The 19567-nt window shown below is 42.0% G+C and overlaps 1 protein-coding gene across 2 annotated transcripts in view; it reads right to left on the bottom strand.

The window, feature by feature from the left end:
* GRIA3 (glutamate ionotropic receptor AMPA type subunit 3) overlaps nucleotides 1-19567 on the bottom strand; it is a 282189-nt gene that overhangs the window by 106198 nt on the left and 156424 nt on the right. For both annotated transcript variants that reach the window (XM_065900584.1, XM_065900583.1), the window contains exon 5: nucleotides 417-470. In XM_065900584.1, the coding sequence (XP_065756656.1) occupies nucleotides 417-470 (54 nt within the window). The remainder of the gene's footprint in view (nucleotides 1-416; nucleotides 471-19567) is intronic.

Raw genomic sequence — 19567 nt, 5'->3', positions numbered from 1 at the left:
ATTTGGTAGTGGCCTGTTTCTAGAAAGACAAATCCAATACTAATGTGCACGTACGCTCGGATTAATTGGGGAAAGAGTCAGTTTCTTGTGTCCCCTGTCCCTTGTTTTACATTTGAAACCTGATTAAAATGGTTGACGTTTCAACTCCAAATTAAATCTAAGAATAATCAGTGAAGAATCATATCAAATTATTAGTTTTTCAACGAGGAGAGGATATAAGCTTCACAGCTAAAACAGACACAGCATAATTGAGAACAAGGCTATTGCATTCAGGTTTTAGTATCATCCTGACCCGTTTCTCGAAGTGTCTAGAGAACACATTAGGTTCTTCTTGTATTTCTTTTAGGGATGATTACAGGTGACACAAACTAAATAGAATATAATGCCCTGGAAACTTAAGCTCTGCTTGTTCTTACCAGGTTAGCAAGCATGTAGTGGTAACCCCTTGAATGCTTCCCCAGGATCACAACCTGCAGAAATAAAAAATAAGAAATATTGCTTATTCAAGGGCATTTTCAATTGCACAGTCATTGGGATGGCTAGAGCAAATTACTTTTAAATAATCGACAAAGCGTTAGGTCATTTATATATAGTAAATCATAGTTAGTTGGGCCAGATTTCTTTTTGTTGCATTTTACTTTCAGGCATAGGATACAGGGAGAATTGCTAATATGAAAGTTAAAAATGTCAACAGCAAGGGAAGAAAGCTCTCTAAACTTCCGGGCCAGTGGCATCATTATCACCTAAAATAGATGGCAAAAGTGATGAAACTGATGATCCCTCACCCATGAACTGGATTTCTGTACTTAGCTGTTGAGCTGGAAAATGGGCTGAACTTTGCATACAAATTAGAAAACAGAATGTATGGTACATTTTTCTTTCTTTATCTGGAATGCTTAGGGAATAGAACACTCAAGGAATGGGGTTAATGTGATTTTTCAGGTTAATCGAGGTTGCTTTTGCTTATTGAAAACTTTTCTAGCAGAAGCAGTTGAGAAAAAAAGACTTTTCTAAAATGCTTGCCTTCCTTTTCTTACCTTAATATGAAAGACTTGTGAACACCTGTACATCTTTTGGTGCTGAATGTGCCTTAAGGTAGTGGGGGAAGGGATTTTTCCCCTAGGGGTTATTTGGCAATGCCTGGAGACATCTTGATTGTCCCATCTAGGAGGGGGGGACTGGTATCTAGTGAGTAGAGGCCAGAGATGCTGCTAAATATCCTATAATGCACAGGGCAGTCCCCACAACAAAGAATTATCCAGCCAAGAGTGTCAGTAGTGCCGAGATTGAGAAACCCTGCTTTAGGGTCATCACTCTTATCCTAAATTTTCATGAGTAGTACCGTATTAATATGAAGCTTTACCGTTTACAAAGCGCATTTTTATTATCTCAAAATATGTAAGTGGATCGAATATTTTCCAACTAAATATATTGGTTGGCAGTTGAAAGGTTTTCACAGAATACCTGACATAAGCTTATTTCCTTATAGTTAAGTACAGCAAAAATTCTGGTTAATTGAAGATTTTATAAAATGTCATTGTTTTGAGTACTGACTGTACAGTACTGACTGTATGCAGGAGTGGGAGTGAGGAGGGGGATATGATGGAGGTTAAAGACACAACCAGGGGCGCAACCAGGTTTTGTGCAGGCCTGAAGCTAATATCACTTTAAGAGCCTTCTTTAAGAAAAATAATACAAAATTATGAATACAATATTTGGAATAAGGCCTCAGAAAGAACCTGTGCAAGTAAGGGGCCATTAAACTTCATCATATATTCCTGTATGGACACAGCTGTCAAGGGTCTAAAAACAGTTTGAGAAAACAATGTACACATATCAAACCAGAACTATATATAAAAGGTCATAATGATAATATTAAAAACAACTGCCCTTAATTGAGTTCCTAGTATATGCCAGGCACTGCGCTAGGTGCTGTATTTAATCCCTAGAATAATTAAACAGATTAAGTATCATAAGTCTCATTTTACAGATGAGATATCTCAACCAAAGAGAATTTAAGTAATTTACCCAAGGCCACACAGCTAAGAAATGCTAAAGCTGGAATTAGAACCTAGGTCTGTGTACCTCTAGAACCCACGCTCTTGGCAGTACATTACATGGTTTCTTAATATGTGCTAAATGTCAAATATCAAGAATTACTCTAGGTTCTCGGAGAAGAGGAAGAAGAGATGTCTAAGGCCTGCTGGGATGGATAGGGAAGGCTCCCTGGAGGAGATGAGGTTTAAGCTGGCCCAGAGGTGTGGAACCACATATTTAAATATCGTGCTTATTTCAATTCATTTTAAGTACTGCGAGAGAGAGAGAGTGAGAGCGAGAGAGCGCTATTTTTGATTAATTTAAAATATGAGCCACGTATCTGACTGATCATTTACGGAGGAAATGAAAGGTTAATGAATGTCTTGAGGAGGTGATTTCTCATACCACTGTGACACAAAATGAGCCGTTAGGTATCTGCTGGGATGTATTCTTCAGTGTCCGCTTGTGAGAAACATCCTTCCTGGTGATGTTTGTTAACTTTGATGGCAAGTTGGGACCATACATTTGTTGAATTTTTAATTCCCTGAGAACCTTCAACATAATAAAATCAGAGGGTTTTGAGTTCTGTTAGAAAAATGAGCACGATTCCTAAGGACATCTGGCAGAGCTTGGGGAGAAATAAAGAAGCAAGCCCAAAGGAAACAGAGTAAGTCTGTCTCACCAGAGGCAGGGTTTAGTGTTCTTCTGAGCGTAAGAAAGGCAGCACAGAAAACTTAAGTGTTAGACGACCCCCGAAAGAGAGCCCAGGAGCCCAGCCTTAGTCACATACTCAGTTTGATTGTGGGCAAATCACTCAGCGTTCTCCAGCCTCCATTTCCTTACCTGTAACCTGGGGCCATGAGCCTGGCCTTTCCTATCTCAGCACTGTTGTCAGAATTAAACTGAATAACATCTACAGAAGTGTCTGGGACGCGCGTTATGTAATTGTATGCAGTTAAGTAAGCGTGGGGGCCATTCACTAAGATAGTGTTTTTCAGGTTCAGAAAAACTTGAAGCTATTAGCATATCTCCTTTAATCCATGCCCAGATGGTCTGTGCAAAGCAAACTCACTTATTTGAAGGTAGCTCTCTCACAGCACTACGCTTTCAAAGTTTAGTTTAAACTGGAAGAGGTGGGAAAGTTATCTAAAGATAGGGGCCTCTAGGTGTCACAAAGCTGTTGCGTTAAAAGCCGTAATTATTTCCTCATCCTTACTTTCAGTGCCTTCTTAGCTCTTATTTAACATACAGTTCTTACCAATTTAGGTTTTCTAGTTCACAGTAAGTGAAAAGCTACACAGTAGAAGGGGTGTGTATGGAGGGGGGTGGTGATATTAGACAGAGGTACATTAGCGGCAGAGGAAGTGACAAACTGACTTAAAGGGGAAGGAGGAGTCCCCCCAAAAAGCAGACAACACTGTACTACAGCACAGTATAATCATGGACGTTCATCCTGAGTGCCTGAGTCATCAGGGTATGGCGTTCAGTAATTTCTGCTGAAAAACCTAGGGAAATTATAATACATCTGAGGGAAGGTTTCCATCAGAAATGCTCAAATTCCCGATACTTAAGAGAGTACATGTCAATTATCTTGAAATGTTACTCACGTCGGGCAGCAATGATTCTACTGATGTGAGCTAAGTGAGTGAGGCCTCACTGCCAAAAGTGTCATGTTTTGCTCCTGATCTTTCCTTTCTTTGAAGTTTTGATGCAGGGCTTATCAGAGTAGGGGTGGGATGGGAGGCTTGTGCGTAACACGGTGCGCAAAGGAACAAGTTAATGGGAGCGCTTCTTGTTCAGTTAGTCTTAAATCTTTTTTCTTTCCATCTGTTACAGATGAACAAGGCATAAATTGTACCCTCAGTTCTTTAATGACTTTGGTAACCAAGAGAATATTCAGCTTTGCTTTTACAGTAATTATAATCGCTCTTTCTGAACTAGTTTCAGAGCTTCAAGTATAAAAGCCGTTTTACCGTCTACTGTGTGAAATTTAAGGAGGAAATATCAAGTTCCCGGATCCATGTTGTGTGTTCACTGTGCCTCTGTCAGATTTGTTGGAGAAGATGGATAGCTTGATACGATGGTAGATATGATAAAGGCAATAAGGGAATATGTGTGAAATGTAGATAAAATTCATTGTTTTAAGGAGATTTAGTTTTACGCCCACAAATAGGACCTGAAAGAAATAATGCCACAATCCTCACTCACTGAAACTTAAACAGCAGTTTCATTCACCGAACCATGCAGGTGGCAGAGCATTAAATTATTTGTTGAAGGTCAGTGAATCATAGTCTACCCATCTGGGGGAGACCTCCCTTTACTGACTCCTCCATCCACTTCCCTGTGAAATTGGGGGCTGGGTATCACTGAGCAGTTAAAAATAATTCAGAAGATGTTCAGCTGGTTTTCTAGAGGCCCTTTCTCTTCCAATTTAATGCTTAATCTAGACATTTTCGTAATTTTAGAAATCTGAAGTTAAATTCCTCCATAAGACTACTCGAGAGAGGCCCACAGACCCTTTGGGGGCAAAAGCATCTGTTTTTCTATGCTCATATTTAAAAAAAATATGTGTGTGGAAAAGTGTCTGTGTTTTTTCCCTTAGATCCATCTGGTATGCAGATTAGGTTATTTGCAGACCTAAGTATCTCCACGTTTGGATTTTCTACATTGGTGCCAAAAAAGGATCTATGTATAATGATTGATCTTGCTTTGAGTACAGAACATTCCTTGCCGTTCACCTTAATCTGTTTCCCTTTGATTTAGGTACCCTGAGAACATGTGGTGGGCTGGGGGGAGAAATGAGGGAGGTTTCTGGTTTTAATTCACCAGATTTACCTGTTTATAGGTATTTTCTCTTTAAGAAAAAGCTATTAGACCACATTTTTGGGTGTGTGTTCAAAGAGAAGACATTTCTTCAGCGCCCCCCCTTCCCTTTTCTACTTCCTCAGTTACAAAAAGATACTGCTGTCCTACGGCAACCTATCTGATTTCAGCTGTGTTGGGAGTTAAATGGTGGTAAGCTACAGAAATCAGCCTCAGAATATGCCAGACTTCCCAAAAGAAGTCTTCCATCAGATATGATAAAAGCCGTTCATTTTCTTGAGTGAAAACCCCGAGCTACTAAATTGCTTTAGCCTTAGGAAAAATATATCAGAAGTCCATTCCTTTAGAATTATTTTTCTAATAATCTCAATCTGCACGCACACGCTCTCTAACCGAATGACAGTGCTTCATATTGCGGTCATCTCACTTGAACAAATGTGCTGGATGAGTGAGGCCGAGAAGAGACAATCACCCAAAGCCAGCCCAGTAGTGGGGGTGGCACAGATGGAAAACAAAAGGTTGAAGCTTTTCATAAAGAAGGAAAACGGGAGTATAACCGAGAAATCTCATCACTGTGTATACTGTCTTCAGGGGAAGCTTATGCAGAGAGAAGGCAACTGAATAGAAAATAAAATCTATTTTATCAAATCTAAAATCATCAAATAAAATGCTAGGATGTGAAGATTAGAGGACAGGGATTTCACCAAAGAACATGTCTTTGGGACGTTTCACTTCCCAGACTTCAATATGGCATTCACTAAGACGAGTGGAGTATGCGGAAGATGTAAACAGTGGGAGAGGCAAAGAGAACATACAAATAAGAGGCAGTAAATGGCCACACGTAAGTTAAAGGAGCAACAGATAATTCCTGCTCGTACGAATAAGGGACCGTTTCAATGCATGTTGATCTTGGTGGGAACACCTCATTGTATTAGCCCTTAAACATCATTTCTCGAATTTCATTTCCTTACAAACTTCCTTAACAATTTGTGATCTATCCACATACCACAATACTATTATTTTCTTAACATTTATCTTTATAGCTACTCATTTACTTAAAGGTAGCGGTGTCCAAAGCAATAATATCCATGAAACTACATACAAGAAAATAAATACAACTGTGTGAAAATAGAATCTATTCATCCAGATGTCACTGAAAATCCTCTGGTGTACCATCAGGAGTGGTGGGTAATATTGCCTGAACGCAGTCGTGTCTTTAGGGAAGAGAATAAAGATCATGTCTTCCTGTCCAGATAAAATACGGTTAATTTGCCTTATGGTTCAAATCTTAAAAGAGTATCCCCATCTTCTTTCAAAGGTTCACGAGTCTTATAAGGGAGCAAAATGATGGGCAGTCTGGGAGGTAGCAGATAATGCCTGGGACTGCATACAAATGACAAATGTGGAAGCTTACAAAGCCTTTCCTAAGGCAATTTCCATGTACTGCCCCACCTAGGAAGCCCAGCAGCTTTGATCAGCTAGAGTCCTTGGTCATAGGGCCAATAATAAATACTTAAAACATCTGGACCTTTCCATCATCTAACTTCCTGTAATGTGATGCATTTCCAAACACTGTGTCTTTTCTTGGAGTATCTCATCTAGAAGGCCTTTCACAGCACCCTATTTTTATTTGGAAATAACTCTAGATGTTTTTTCCGGGAGGTGAGGTAGGGGTGATTTTAACTAGTATTCAACCTAGAATAATACAGCAAAAAGAACATTAGTTTCTCTTCAACGTAGCCATGTGTGTGACTTTTGTAGTCTCTGCATTTTGCGTTGGCTATCCCCCCAAAGCAGCGATAATTTATTTTAAACAATACATTTTAAATAACGGTGTTCTTTATGCATACTTTTATGAAATTTACTGTCACCTATTTTATGTTCACACTTATAGCAACTTTTGTTTTAATATTTACAACTTTATTCTAAATATCAAGTTGTATCTTTTTTCTTTTCTCTGTAGATCTTACAAAATTGTTTGGGCCCAAAGCACTATAATCCTGAATTTCAAGATCTACTTGAAGGACTGTATGAGTGGTAAGTAGAAGGCTTGGCAGTGCCACTAGACTCGTTACTTGTATTTTAAAAAAAAAAAAAAAAGGAAAGGCAACATCTGGCATAAGGCTGAGCAGTCACTCCAACGTGTGTCTTTTCCAGCCACAACCACTAGAGGATGGGTGGGATAACGTGGGACTTCTTCATTGGCCCAGGAGTCACACTTTTCCATCTTTAGATATTTATCAGGATCAACAACTCTAGTATGTCACCTGAAATGACACCTTATAGAATTGAAACTTGTAAGAGTCTAAAACTCTTTATAGATGCGATCTGAATCACCCTTAAAGCTTAGAACAAATAGGTATTTATTAAAGGTGATGTACTAGAAAGAGCCGTGAACATTGAAGTCAGATGGTTCTGGATCCAAATCCTGCCATTTACTTACTAGCTCCGTTACTGTGTGCAAAACTGAACCATGGACGGTTGGGTAGAGTTTTAGCGACCCAGGTTCAGCCCAGGATGTTGAGGCCTTCACGTCAGGAGGGGAGAGGAAGAAACATGGTGTGGGGATGTGTCGAATGAGATGTTCTCCTTAGAACTCCCTGATTTTGCCTCTGTGAATGCGCTTTCTGTCCGTGCGATGCTTCCAACATTTGATACCCTCATCTGTGAAATTTTCTGTTGGCTGAAGGAAGCAAGTGAATGTGTTTTTATTTTCAAGTAAAAGTAAATATCTCTCAGAAACCTAGTGTGTTTCTCGGGCCTTTGGTTTTCAGGATAGTTGCTTACTTGGCAGGTTTCTCTCTCTTCTGGGAGCCATGTCATTTAAGTTTATCTCAACTTGCAAATGGACGACAAATGATAGAGGCTTAGTTCCTGGGAGGTGGAACACAGAATTCTCCTAATTCACAAATGTTTGGGTTGGTCTTTCACTCTGGCTGTTTGACTTTCCATTCTCTTCTTCATCTGATAGCTCATCCACCTTTGTGACCACACTGACACGATAAACTATTGGTAGCTCGAAGTCAGCCATGGTGGAAGTATTTACACCACAGAAATCAGCCAACACTACAAATCAGGGCTTTTCCCCTCACCTTGAGAGCCAGTTTACCTGCATACCACTGGATTCAGAAGGAATAGAGACTGAAGTCCCTAGTGGATGGAAGCGTTGTTTCTCTTAACCACATTCCATTCATTTCTTCTTTCAATGAACATTTGTTGAATGCCTGCTCTGTACCAATCCTGGGGCCAGACACAGGGGAGACAGAGGTCACCAAAACCTGGTCCCTAGCCTGGAGGATCTCACCATTAGGGTAGGAAAGACTGCCAAGTTAACAGACAACTATAACCCAGCAGGAGAAGTGTGAGAACAGAAATATGTACAGCAGACTGAGGAGAGAATGATTAACTCATAACCTGTTAGAGACAGAAAGTACTTTGTCTCCAACTAAAGACCTAAAGAAGTTTTTCCCTGTGGTTTTTATAAGTGGGAGCCTGACAAACAGGTGACTTAAAGAGAATGCTATTTTGAAAACAAAGAGAGATGTATTTCAGAGGGCTATTTCTCTTGATTTCAGGAGAGCCTTGTTATTTCACAGTGCTTACACACTAGAGGGAAGATTTTTATTTGGACCAACAATAGGCACTTGTTGTGATGGTAAGCCAGGGCTGGCTCTATAAGAAATTGTGACTGAAATGATTCACTGGAAAAACTAAGTTAGAAGGGGTATAAATGGTTACACAGTAAATAAAAGGCCATCCACTAAGGCCAATGCATCCCAGCTTTGCCAATTGCAAGCTACGTAACCTTAGGCAAGTTCCTTAAACTCTCAGTGTCAGTTTTCCATCTGTAAAACAGGGAACATAGTAGTTGAGAGGCAGCGAAGTAGGGTGGTCAAGAGTATAGGCTAGACTACCTGGGTTTGGGTCCCTACTTTGCCCTTTTATAGCTGTGTGACTTCGGACAGTTAACTTAAACTCTGTGTTTCAATGTCCTCATTTGTCAAATGGGTCTATCATTAGCACCTACTTTACAGACTTGCAGTGAGGAATAAATGAAATAATGTATCTAAAGCTCTTAACACAATGCCTGATGCTTACCCTACCTGTATTAGTTAGGTTTTCCCTGCCTTATTCCTATTGCAGTCCTCCCTCCCTCTATCCTCCCCTGCGGCAATCACATCTATCCTTCAAGGCCCCGCTTATATGCAGCGTCTTCCATGAAGCCTTCCCTGATTTTATGTCCTCACTCTTAAAATGTAGAGAAGTAGTTTCCTGCCACTATAGGGTGAGGGATTTGGAGAGGTATCAGAGCTTGTTGCAGAGGGGTATTGAGGCCACTGGTTAGGATAGCACTGGGTTGGAGGTACAGGAAAGGAGCTGAGGTTTGCAGTTGGAGTTCAGGGGGATAAGCTGAACTGGGGGTTAACCAACAACAAAGTAACTCACAGTGCTACCCTCCACCGCCCCTTCTTCTCCTGCCTGCATCATTGATCAAAACCATGAATTCAAACCACACAGAAACTGTGGCTCTGAAGGAGATGTGTGTGGGGAGGTAGGGGATTGTTCTGCCCAGAGACAAAGGAGCACAGGCCATAACCTAATTTTTCATGTGTAGTCATCACAGTGTTTCTACCACAGGAGAGAACAGGGGCTGGGGCCGGGTGGTGAGAGGTGTGAGAGCAGAAATTTGGCAGGGTCAGGAAGATGGATCTCTCCTCTGCATTATACACCGTTGCTCGGGAGTCTCCGGCCGCCCCACTCTGACAGTAACAACTGGACTTGGCTCATCTACGCTTCATTTCAGGAGCAAGGAGGCATAGCTATTCCAGGCTTTCTCACTTGAATCCACAGAGGCCTTGGCTGTAGAGAGAACACTAAGGAACATGATTCACATTCCTTGGTAGCTCAACCTCGGGAATGTCTTAGGACAGTATTTCTCAAAGTGGATGCTGTGTGGATTAGCTGGAGAATCTGTGAAGATGCAAGCACCTGGGCACCCCTCTCTAGAGATTCTGATTCACAAAGTCTAGGTGAGGGCCACGGAGTCTGCATTTTAACACTCAGGTTATTCTGACGCACACTGAACTCAAAGAACTGCCTTTCCATATGATAGCATTTGCACTTTGAAAAGCTAACAGCAGGACTGTCAATGATGGATTCTCATGAAAGGGGGTAGGAAGGGGGATATTGAGCTTACGGGGGTGCTCCCTTGGGGACCTCCCATGGGAAGCCGTGGGCAGGCAGGGGGCAGCCTGAGAACACCCACCCAGACTCCTGGGAAAGGTGCCAAAGGAGGAATTTCTCGGTAAACCCTGAGACAGAGATTTGAGGGTCAGCGGTTTAATTGGGAGTTGATTCCAGGATGTGCTGGTAGGGGAATGAGGACATGGGACAGCAAAGGGAAAGAAACCAGCACAGGTGCAGGAATAAGCAGGGTGGGTCTGAGCAACTCTGGGAGTGGCGTGCCGCACGCCCACCTGAAGGGCCAGGAAGCTGAGGTCTGAGTCTTTCAATTCCCATTCACCACTGGCTGGTAGCTTCTGTCAGGAGGATTAATTCCTCCCCAACACTTCTGACTTGTCTGACTCTCAGGCTGAGAGAAAGTCTTCAAGTGGAGAATCGCATGTGCTTACAATAGGATGCCATTGGCATGTATGGAAACGGCTAGTGCCAAACATGGGTAGGGCACCAACAGCATCTGCTATAACTGCAGTGGCTTTATGTCACATATATTGTACTTTGTCGTTTACATATTGCTTTGATATGCGTCACTGCAATTGATAAAAAAAAAATGAGGTGGGTAGTAAAACATGATGGTGGTGGGAGTGGCCTCTGGAGTCAGACCGACCTAGAACCGACCTAGTTCTTCCTCTTTGTAGCTGAGTGACCTTGGACAAGTCATTTTCCCTCGCTGATGCTCACTTTCCACATCTATAAAGTAGGGATCATAATGGCAGCTATTTCTTAAGGTTATTGTAAGGCCTAGATGCAGAAATGCAGAATTCCCAACAGAATGCCCGTGATATTAGGGGATTCAACCAATATTCCTTCCCTTTCTTCCACCCCTCTCTCTCTTTACTTATCTTTTTCCCCACAGCACACAGCCCCAGTGTATGGCACCAAGGTGGTGCCTAATAAATGTTTCTAACACGGAAGGCTTCAGTACACCCTGAAGAAAAGTCCACATTGCTTATGAGGCAGTAGATTGAAGGTGCCATTTAAAATAATATAAAGTCTAGAAAAATGTACTGCGGGGATGGGCATGGAACAAGCTCAGATGCAAGGAAGGCTTCCGCCCTGGAGAGGAAGATGTCTTTTAGACTAGATTTTGAATGATGCAGGGGAATTGTTTTTGGCAGAGAGAAGGGAAGGAGGAGCCCAGGTGGGAAGATGCCCTGGACAAGGGCCTGGTGGTGGGACAGAGACAAACATAAGCTAACATTTATTGAGCACTCACTGTGTACAAGGCACTGTGTAAAGTGATTTTTGTATGTGCTTTATTTCATCAAATCCTTACACAACCCTGCAAGTTAGGCACTACAGTTCATTTCATCTTCCGTGTTAGGAAATTGAAGCACAGAGAAGTTGGGTAACTTGCCTGAGGCCTTACAGGCAGAACATAATGGAGCCTGGAGTCAAAATCATATGTGTCTGACTCCAAGCCCAGTCACTAAGTGTTAGCGGCTATAATGATAGTTACGAATCATAAGAACTATCATTGTTTCTGTGGAATGATCAGCTCCCACCATGGATTCAATAAAGACTGAGTACCTACATTTATTATGTATTATTACCTAAGTACGGAGCAGTTATAGCCTCAATCTTTGGAAATTCTCCTTTATTGTGGAGCATCCTGGGAAATTCCCCTTTGGTTTCCCCTAAGTATTTCTCAAAGCCTTGGGCTTGGTTCATATGATTATGACTCCCATTTTCGATTCCCTATCAGCATATGACATGAGTTGTCATTGTTTAATCACAAGCTGCACTTGTGATAAATGTTGGATAATCAGAACAAAAGCACAGGAAAAATAATTAGAGGGAACCAAAGGGAAGAGGCTCACAGCCTTGAACAAGAGACTGTGTGAAGGTTTCTAAGACTCAGTCCCTGAAGCTCTGACAATGCATTTTGATCCTTGTCTTAATGCAAATGAATGACTCCATCAAATCACAGGCAGTTTGTCACAGTGCAGGTTATTTAGCTAGTTAATTAAAAGTCTGAGTGAGCTGGTGCCTCTCTGCACTGGGCTCTGAAGATAACCAAACTGTGTTCTGACCAGGCAAGTTAATTTAAAATAAGTGACCTCAATTGGGTAATGGCTGCAAGTTCAAATTCAAGAATTGCTATAATTAGTCCCAGATGGATCTTAATTGTTCTTTCAGGAAACAGGGTGAGGCAGGGGGAAAGAGAAATGCCCAAGCCCCAAGTAAATGTTATTTGCCATATCTTTCAAAAGCAGGGGAGCTGACTGGGTTAGGGCATAGTTACTATGGTATAGCAAGACTTCCATTGCTGCTTTCCAAATGCATCCTCCTAGACGTAAAATGGGTGTAGCTGTTTTGGAAACAAGAACTAGAATTCAGCTCTCTTAACGATGTGATCTCAGGCAAGTTATTTAACCTTCTTATGTCTGTTTCTCATCTGTGTAATGGAGAAAACACTATTAACCCTACCAATCTCAGAGGATGGAAGGAGATACTTTGCAAAACTGCTTTGAAAAAAAATACATAAAGCTCTACAAGGCTGTATTTATTCTTGCTTTAATCCAGGAAAGTTTCATAATCAGAGACTTTTGATTTTAGAGTATACTACTCTAGGTGTGTTTCTCTTTTTATTTTTTCCTTCTACTCTGCCATAAACCGAGTACCTTCTGAATTGCACCCCTTGAGAGGTGAAAGGATCGCAGCAGGCAGTATGTTCAGCACCGTGTCTGTGTGGTGGTACGCGATGTTCTAATTTCTTAGGAGGTGTGCCCGCAGAGCTGAAAATGATTTCAGCTTCGTGTGCTTTTGGAAGAAGTCAGAGAGCACACACATTTAGCATTTCTCTTTTATTACAAAATCGGATCCTTCTCCATTCATGTTAATATAAATCTTTGACTTGAAATTACATGCTGGCACAGCACTGTGGTACCACGAGGTTAGTGTAAGTCACAGTGAGGGCAGGATGGCTTTATCTTCTCTTATTTTTTTATGTGAATGCTTGGTTTCCCTTCACTGTTCTGATACATTCCAATTACACATATCTTCCCAAGCTCTGGAAGCCAAAGGTAATAAGAATTTGTACAATGATAAAGATAAATAAGTGACAAAATCATAACCCAATACAAAGCCTTGGAAGACCAAGAACTTGACCATTTGGGGATGCACAAATGACTGCTTTTGAAGCTGCTTTTCTTTCTGGATTCCACTTTTTAAAGGGAATCGTATTGTGATGCCCGCTTGAGTCCCCCTTAATGGAATGTAAGCATCTAAGACAGAGATTTACAACCTATACCTACTGACAGTAATCGCAACTGTTTATCATTTAAGCCTAACCAAAACTCGTTAAAGGAGCTTGCTTTGAAATCAGAATCTGTGTTCTGCCTTGTTAGATGAGCCAAGCAAATAATGGAGTCATGTCTCCCAGAATTGCATTGCTATCAAAGGGCTGTGCCTTTTGCTGAAAAGAGTTTGAGGTCATAATGAACAAATAAACAAACAAAAACCCCTGGTTCCACATTACCCTTCATCGCTGGGAAACACCCATCCGTGGTAGGGAGCTGCAGAAGGCACAGCTTGGCAAGGCTTTTGCAAAGGTTTAAGCCATAGGCTGAGCAGTCGTTTCTGCAAGTCTCCCTGGGGAGTTTATGTGGTGCACCATGGGTAAAAGCCGCCGATATGCAGTGCACACAGGACTGGGAATTATTCTCCAAGTGATAAACGTCCGGACTTTTCTCCCCCTGGAAAATGTCAAGAAGCTATTTATTTAATTCAACAAATATTTATTGAGCACTTACTAGGTTCCAAACTGTTTTAGGTGCTGGGGATATGGCAGTGAACAAAACACAAAGCACCCTGCCCTCATGAAGCCTATATTCTAGTTTGGTTGTCTGGTGATCACTCCCTCCTGTGAATTCCTATATTGTTTCTACCTCTCATCCTTCCCTCAGACTACTAAGTATTTACCCAAACTAGGCATGTGTCCGGCCATCCCAGTAAGTCCTCGAGGGCAGGGCCCCAGTTTAAACTCATTAGTGTGTACATCATTCAACACGGTGCCCTGTAGGCAGGTGTTCAGTCAGTGTTTGTGGATGATGAGAAAGAAGACGACTCCAAATACAAGGAAAAAGGATGAGAATTTATATTAACTTCAAATGTTATCTTTCTGGTTTAGTATGTTTTCTTACCAGACTCTTAACCTAAACACTAATTCCAGGCAGTTGGGTGGGAAGTGGGATGGGGGTGAGAAGGCAGGTGGCCTTTTCAGGGGAACCCATATGTAGATATCTATTTGGTCCCTGTATTGGCATAGTCTTGGGTGGTGTGGCACAAGGAAGATGGACATTGGAATCAGATCTGGGTTCAAATCTGTGTGTTTTCACTCACTACTTGAATGGCCACTATGTATTAGTCCCTCTCTCAGCACCTCAGTTTCTTCATTGTAAAATGATGGGATAGTTTAATCCCTAAGCAGAACCTTCTCGTTTCAGATATCAAGTTACTGTATTTCCTAGTGGAAAAAATTCTGTTTCTTGAGGATCAAAAGTCATGATGAAAGGTAGAGTCGTGTTCTGGTCAATATAGCCTATCTTCTTTTTTTTTTTTTTTTTTTTTTTTTTGCGGTACGCGGGCCTCTCACTGTTGTGGCCTCTCCCGTTGCGGAGCACAGGCTCCGGACGCGCAGGCTCAGCGGCCATGGCTCACGGGCCTAGCCGCTCCGCGGCATGTGGGATGTTCCTGGACCGGGGCACGAACCCGGCAGGCGGACTCTCAGCCACTGCGCCACGAGGGAAGCCCAGCTTATCTTCTTACTGGTATCAAGTTTCAACCATTCTGCTTTATGACGTCTGAGTTATTCTCAGTTTCCTAATTGGCACTGCTTATTAGCATTCACTCTGACAAGTGAGCTTGTCATACCTATGCAAATATAAATTTCCACCCCCTTCCACCAAACCAGGTGAACTATTGGCCCCTGAAGACTCAGTTCAACAAATCATCAGGAGAAAGGCTCCCTGATCTCCGAGTCAGGCATGTTTCTTGTGCATTCCCATTAGGATCTGTGTTCCCCTCTGTCATTGCACTTAGACCTGATCATCTGTTTACTTCTCTGCTTCCCTACTAACCCACGAGCTCCTTGAGGGCTGCAACAATGTCTTTTTGTTTTTCACTTTTTCTTTAAACTTATTACTAGCTCTTATCCAGGACAACAGACACAGACAGCATGGATAGGAATGTCTTACTTTCAAGGACAGCTTAAAGCAGTCTCTTTACATTTCAGCAGTTCGACTGGAAAGGATTGTGCATAAGAGCCTTCTGTTTCCTTTTTTCATGCAGTTGAGAAGATAAAACCATTCACTTGTTTCTGCCACTTCAAATATTATTCTTATTTATGTAGATTCTATGAAGAGGACATTTGAGTAACGGGTCCTTTCCAGTTTCCACAAAGAATCGAGTCTGTACTAGTCCTCTTTATGCAAAAAAAGTCTCTGTTAGACGTGTTGAGTTCTGCTGCAGTGAGATTGCACACGAAACCATCCCCATCTTCCTCTGGAGTATGGTAAAGGGAAATTCATCTCCATCTGACAACTTTTCAGCTGAGCTCTCTGAGCAAAGCCAGTAATATGGAACTCATGAAAACAGTTTGAAGACTGAGCAGCTTTCTCTATATGTGGAGAAACCGTACCATTTTCTCTTGGCTCCTAAATCCTCCAGTACCTGGACCATTATTAACATTGCTCTTTTTCTTTAAAAATAGAGTTTGATGGTGAGATTATCATGCATGCATTCTTGACATGAGTTAAGAAAGTGAAGAGAATGAGTTGTAGGTCACTGAGCGGTAGGGACCATAAAAGGAAGTGGCTAGGATTTCACGTGTATTGTTTTTTGGGGTGTTGAGGTCACTGCCTGTAATTCAGCAAGCAAGATGTTACGGTGGAGGCTGCAGTGTACCGAATCACTGGGGAAGACTACTACTGGGAAGTTGTCTTGGGCAAAAAGTGCCCTCCTGCTTAGTTTCAACATTTCATAATTGGTGTTTTAGCTTCAACAACAGGTTGGGTGTGAGAAGCAGCCCCTAACTCTTCTGGGGAGGAGAATGAACATTACCCCTCCCTAATGAAAGCAAATGCCTGAGGATTCGGGGATGGGTCTTCTGCTACCTGTTATCAAGGGAGCTAATGTAGAAGAGTTAATGGCTCTGTTGGGAGATGCACTTTCCTGCCACTCCTTGCAACTCTCTCTGAGCAGCTGGTGGTGGTTGCCATGGACACCGAGTAGCAAATGGGCTAGGGTCAGAGTTTGAAGGATTGTGGCTGTGCTTGAGTGGGTGAGACTGAAATTAAGTTAATGTATGTACAAATAAGATGTGTTTCTTTCCGTTGTGCCTTTGAGAAAATGGCAACCAAGCAGTCTGTCGAGCAGCAATTGATTTGCTATTGGCCAGGGACGAGGGAGGAGAAGCAATTTATTGAGTAGGAGGTTCTCAAGTTAAGCACGGGCAGTAGTTTGAAATAGGTCGAGGGAAGTGAAAAGGGCTCTCAGAGCTGCTGAAGAGATAGTAACCATGGAAAGGCACTTAAGAATCGCCATTAAGAAGCTTTCTATAGTATCTTCTTAGACTGTCCATTGCTTCAGGGTCCCTGGATCCTCATTTCTTAATCTAAGACCGAGTATTACTGAGATTTCACTCCGTTTGGTTCTGCGCTCTTTTTTACCTCTGCAAGTATGTGTGTGTGTGTGTGTGTGTGTGTGTGTGTGTGTGTGTGTGTGTGTGTGTGTGTGTCTTTTAGATAGCATTGTTTCAAATCAGTTCACCCACTTTTCCCTTTTCTATGTCCCCATTCTTAAGATGGGTGGGCACACTTTCTGCCAATGCTGAGCTCTGAAAGAGACTGCACCCTTCCTGCCCCTGTCCTCAATAATGATCCAGTTATAGCTAGAGCCAAAATTTCCACTGTTGGGACAATGAAAAGCATGGAAACAAGTTAAGTTAAAGCACAGAAGTTTGAATACAGCACCCTTGTTTATGACCAGTTAACCCCACTACGGTAGGACAGTCCTGTTTGGCCCACAAAACCATAATCAAAGCACTTGCCACCCTCTTGGTAGCACTCCCGAATCCAAACCTTTAAGAAGATCATAGAAAAATAACAGCACACTGTCAAAGACCAATATGAAGACTCCAAATATCTGGGGAGCATGTCCTAACCACCAAACTCTTCTCTTACTCCATCACGTCAGTCTCCCTCTCTTGAGACCCGCCTCAGATTACAGAAGGAGCTTAAATGCTCTGAGTTTTCAGGCTCGGTGACTACACGTTCCTTTCTTTGTTCATTTTCTCCTCCTTAAGAAATGAGGTGCAGTGACTCTAGTTATAATGCTTGATATTTGTGGACTTGCCAGGGATTCTCTCCAGGGAATCTTCGAATACCTTAGAGAAATTGTCTGATTCATCTTAATGTCATTCTGGTAAGGCAGGGAAGGCTTTTTCTGTTTTATGGCTAGGATGGCGAGAGGTGACTTGGCGGTTGCAAGGTCACCCAGGGATCTTGAGGTAGAACTCAGCCGCCTTTCTGGTCTTCGGCCTGTAGTGCTGGATGACTTCAGAAGGTATTTGTCAATTGCTATTCTTTTTCAGAGTAGGGTGTCGGCTGTATGTGTACATCTGGAAGGCTGCTTGGTAGTTATATATATTTTTCAAAAGGTTGGAGAGAGAACAGTGGTGTCTGACTACTAATCCCTTCCACTTTAGCTCTACCTCTAGTGACATGACGTTAATTACCACCAGTCTCCCCAAGCCCTGGCCCTGGCCCATTGAATTGTGCCCCTCACTTGTCAATTTGTTATAACCTTTGGGCAGAGACAGGTTTGACCCTGTCAAATCTAGACAGAAAGAAAGCTGCTCCAACAAGGGTGGGATTGATTTGACTAAAAGATCCAGGTGGGTGGTTGCTAACAATGGCATCAAACTGATCGAGGGCTCTTTCCCACCCTCAGTCTCATCAAAGTTCAGACCTTGGCATGGATCAGCCAGTGGCCTTTGCCCTTCGGTGTTAGTGCAGTAAAGAACTTGAGTGTGCACATTTTGTTTTCTTTTTTGTTACCACGCTTACTTTGCATCGGCTTGGTGTCTCTGTAAGGGAGTCTAGAGGTCTCAATTATTTAAAATATAAGGGTCCTGTGGCAATGTGAGCTTGAATAATAAGTAGCTTTTGTGTTGCTGTTGTAAACTGTGGTTCTTGCAGCCCTTATGAAGCTGTTTGTTACAGCATCTGTTAGAATCTAGGACAAGACTCCTGTAATCAGGCAGCTGTGTGATGAACCTTCTAATTGCTATATTTTCGTTGCTCTTAATCTGGGAAATTTTCCTAATAAAGCTGGATGATGATTCTAAAAAAATCATTAATGTTTACAAGCCAGTAACTCTAACCCACAGGACCTTGTCAACCTCTCGGTGCCTGCAGAGGCTTAACTGGGACACTCACAGTGTCAGCCATATAAAGGAACAGGTGTCAGGGTGTTTTCCTCCCGTGCCAATTGAAAACATATTCATGGCCTGTGGAGGGATAAAACAGTTATCTATGGTTAATGTTTCCTTTCTTTCTATTTTTTTTAAAGAATGGATCTGAGGTCTCACTTGATCTAAGTGATGAGATTAACTCAAATCAAAGGAGGGTATTTGTATTTTATTTTTCCATTTGAATTGGTTCATATTTTTATAATTTTAGAATAAGGCACCAGCCTTGGTCCTAAAATGTTGGTGTTAATGGGTGGGAGAGAAGGTCTTTTGACTTAATAAATCTTTGCTGCAATCTACTCTACTTTTCTACGTGCACAGGGCATCCAAGCAAGATTCTCAGTCAGCAAAGAAACATTCAGTGATGGTCACTAGCCTGGAAATCTGAGAAAGCAGGAAAGTTGAGTCACACATTTTTAGATACTCATCATACTCTGTCTTCCAGAATTATTGCGTTGCCGCGTCACCCCTGCTACTGTAGCATGGAAGACCTGTCCTTTCCCCTCCCACCATATCTAGCACTGGGTGTGGTAAAATGGGTCAGGACTCAATCAGTAGTTCTTGAATTGAACTTCTTACCTTGTTTTGCACAGCACTGGGAATCATAGCCTGTTGGGATGGGAAGGGACCATCATATTCAACACATTCATTTTTTACAGTTTAGGAAATGGAGGCACAGAGCGATAGGGTGACTTTTCGAAGTCATACAGCTTGGGGCTAGCACCTAGGTCTCCTGCCTCAAGACTTCCGTACTCTGCTTTATAAAACTCCAGGATGTTTCCAGTCATCCCAAGGACTCTCGTGAGGTTCCCTAATGAAAATTTATTTGAATTTGCATTTATTTTTTAAAGTAAAACCTCCAAACCGCATAGGAAATAAGCATATAATGAGGTATTACAGTTTTTAAAAATGGGAGAAGGGGAGGGAACTGTTGGTTGAACAGGAGCATTTCCTTTTTGAGACCAAAGTGTCTAGCATCTGAAAAAAACAAGA

This window comes from Phocoena phocoena, chromosome X (genome assembly GCF_963924675.1).
Source record: "Phocoena phocoena chromosome X, mPhoPho1.1, whole genome shotgun sequence".
In the NCBI taxonomy this organism is placed as follows: Eukaryota; Metazoa; Chordata; class Mammalia; order Artiodactyla; family Phocoenidae; genus Phocoena; species Phocoena phocoena.
The sequence above is the reverse complement of the archived record's forward strand: the minus strand, read 5'-3'. Positions and strand labels throughout refer to the sequence as shown.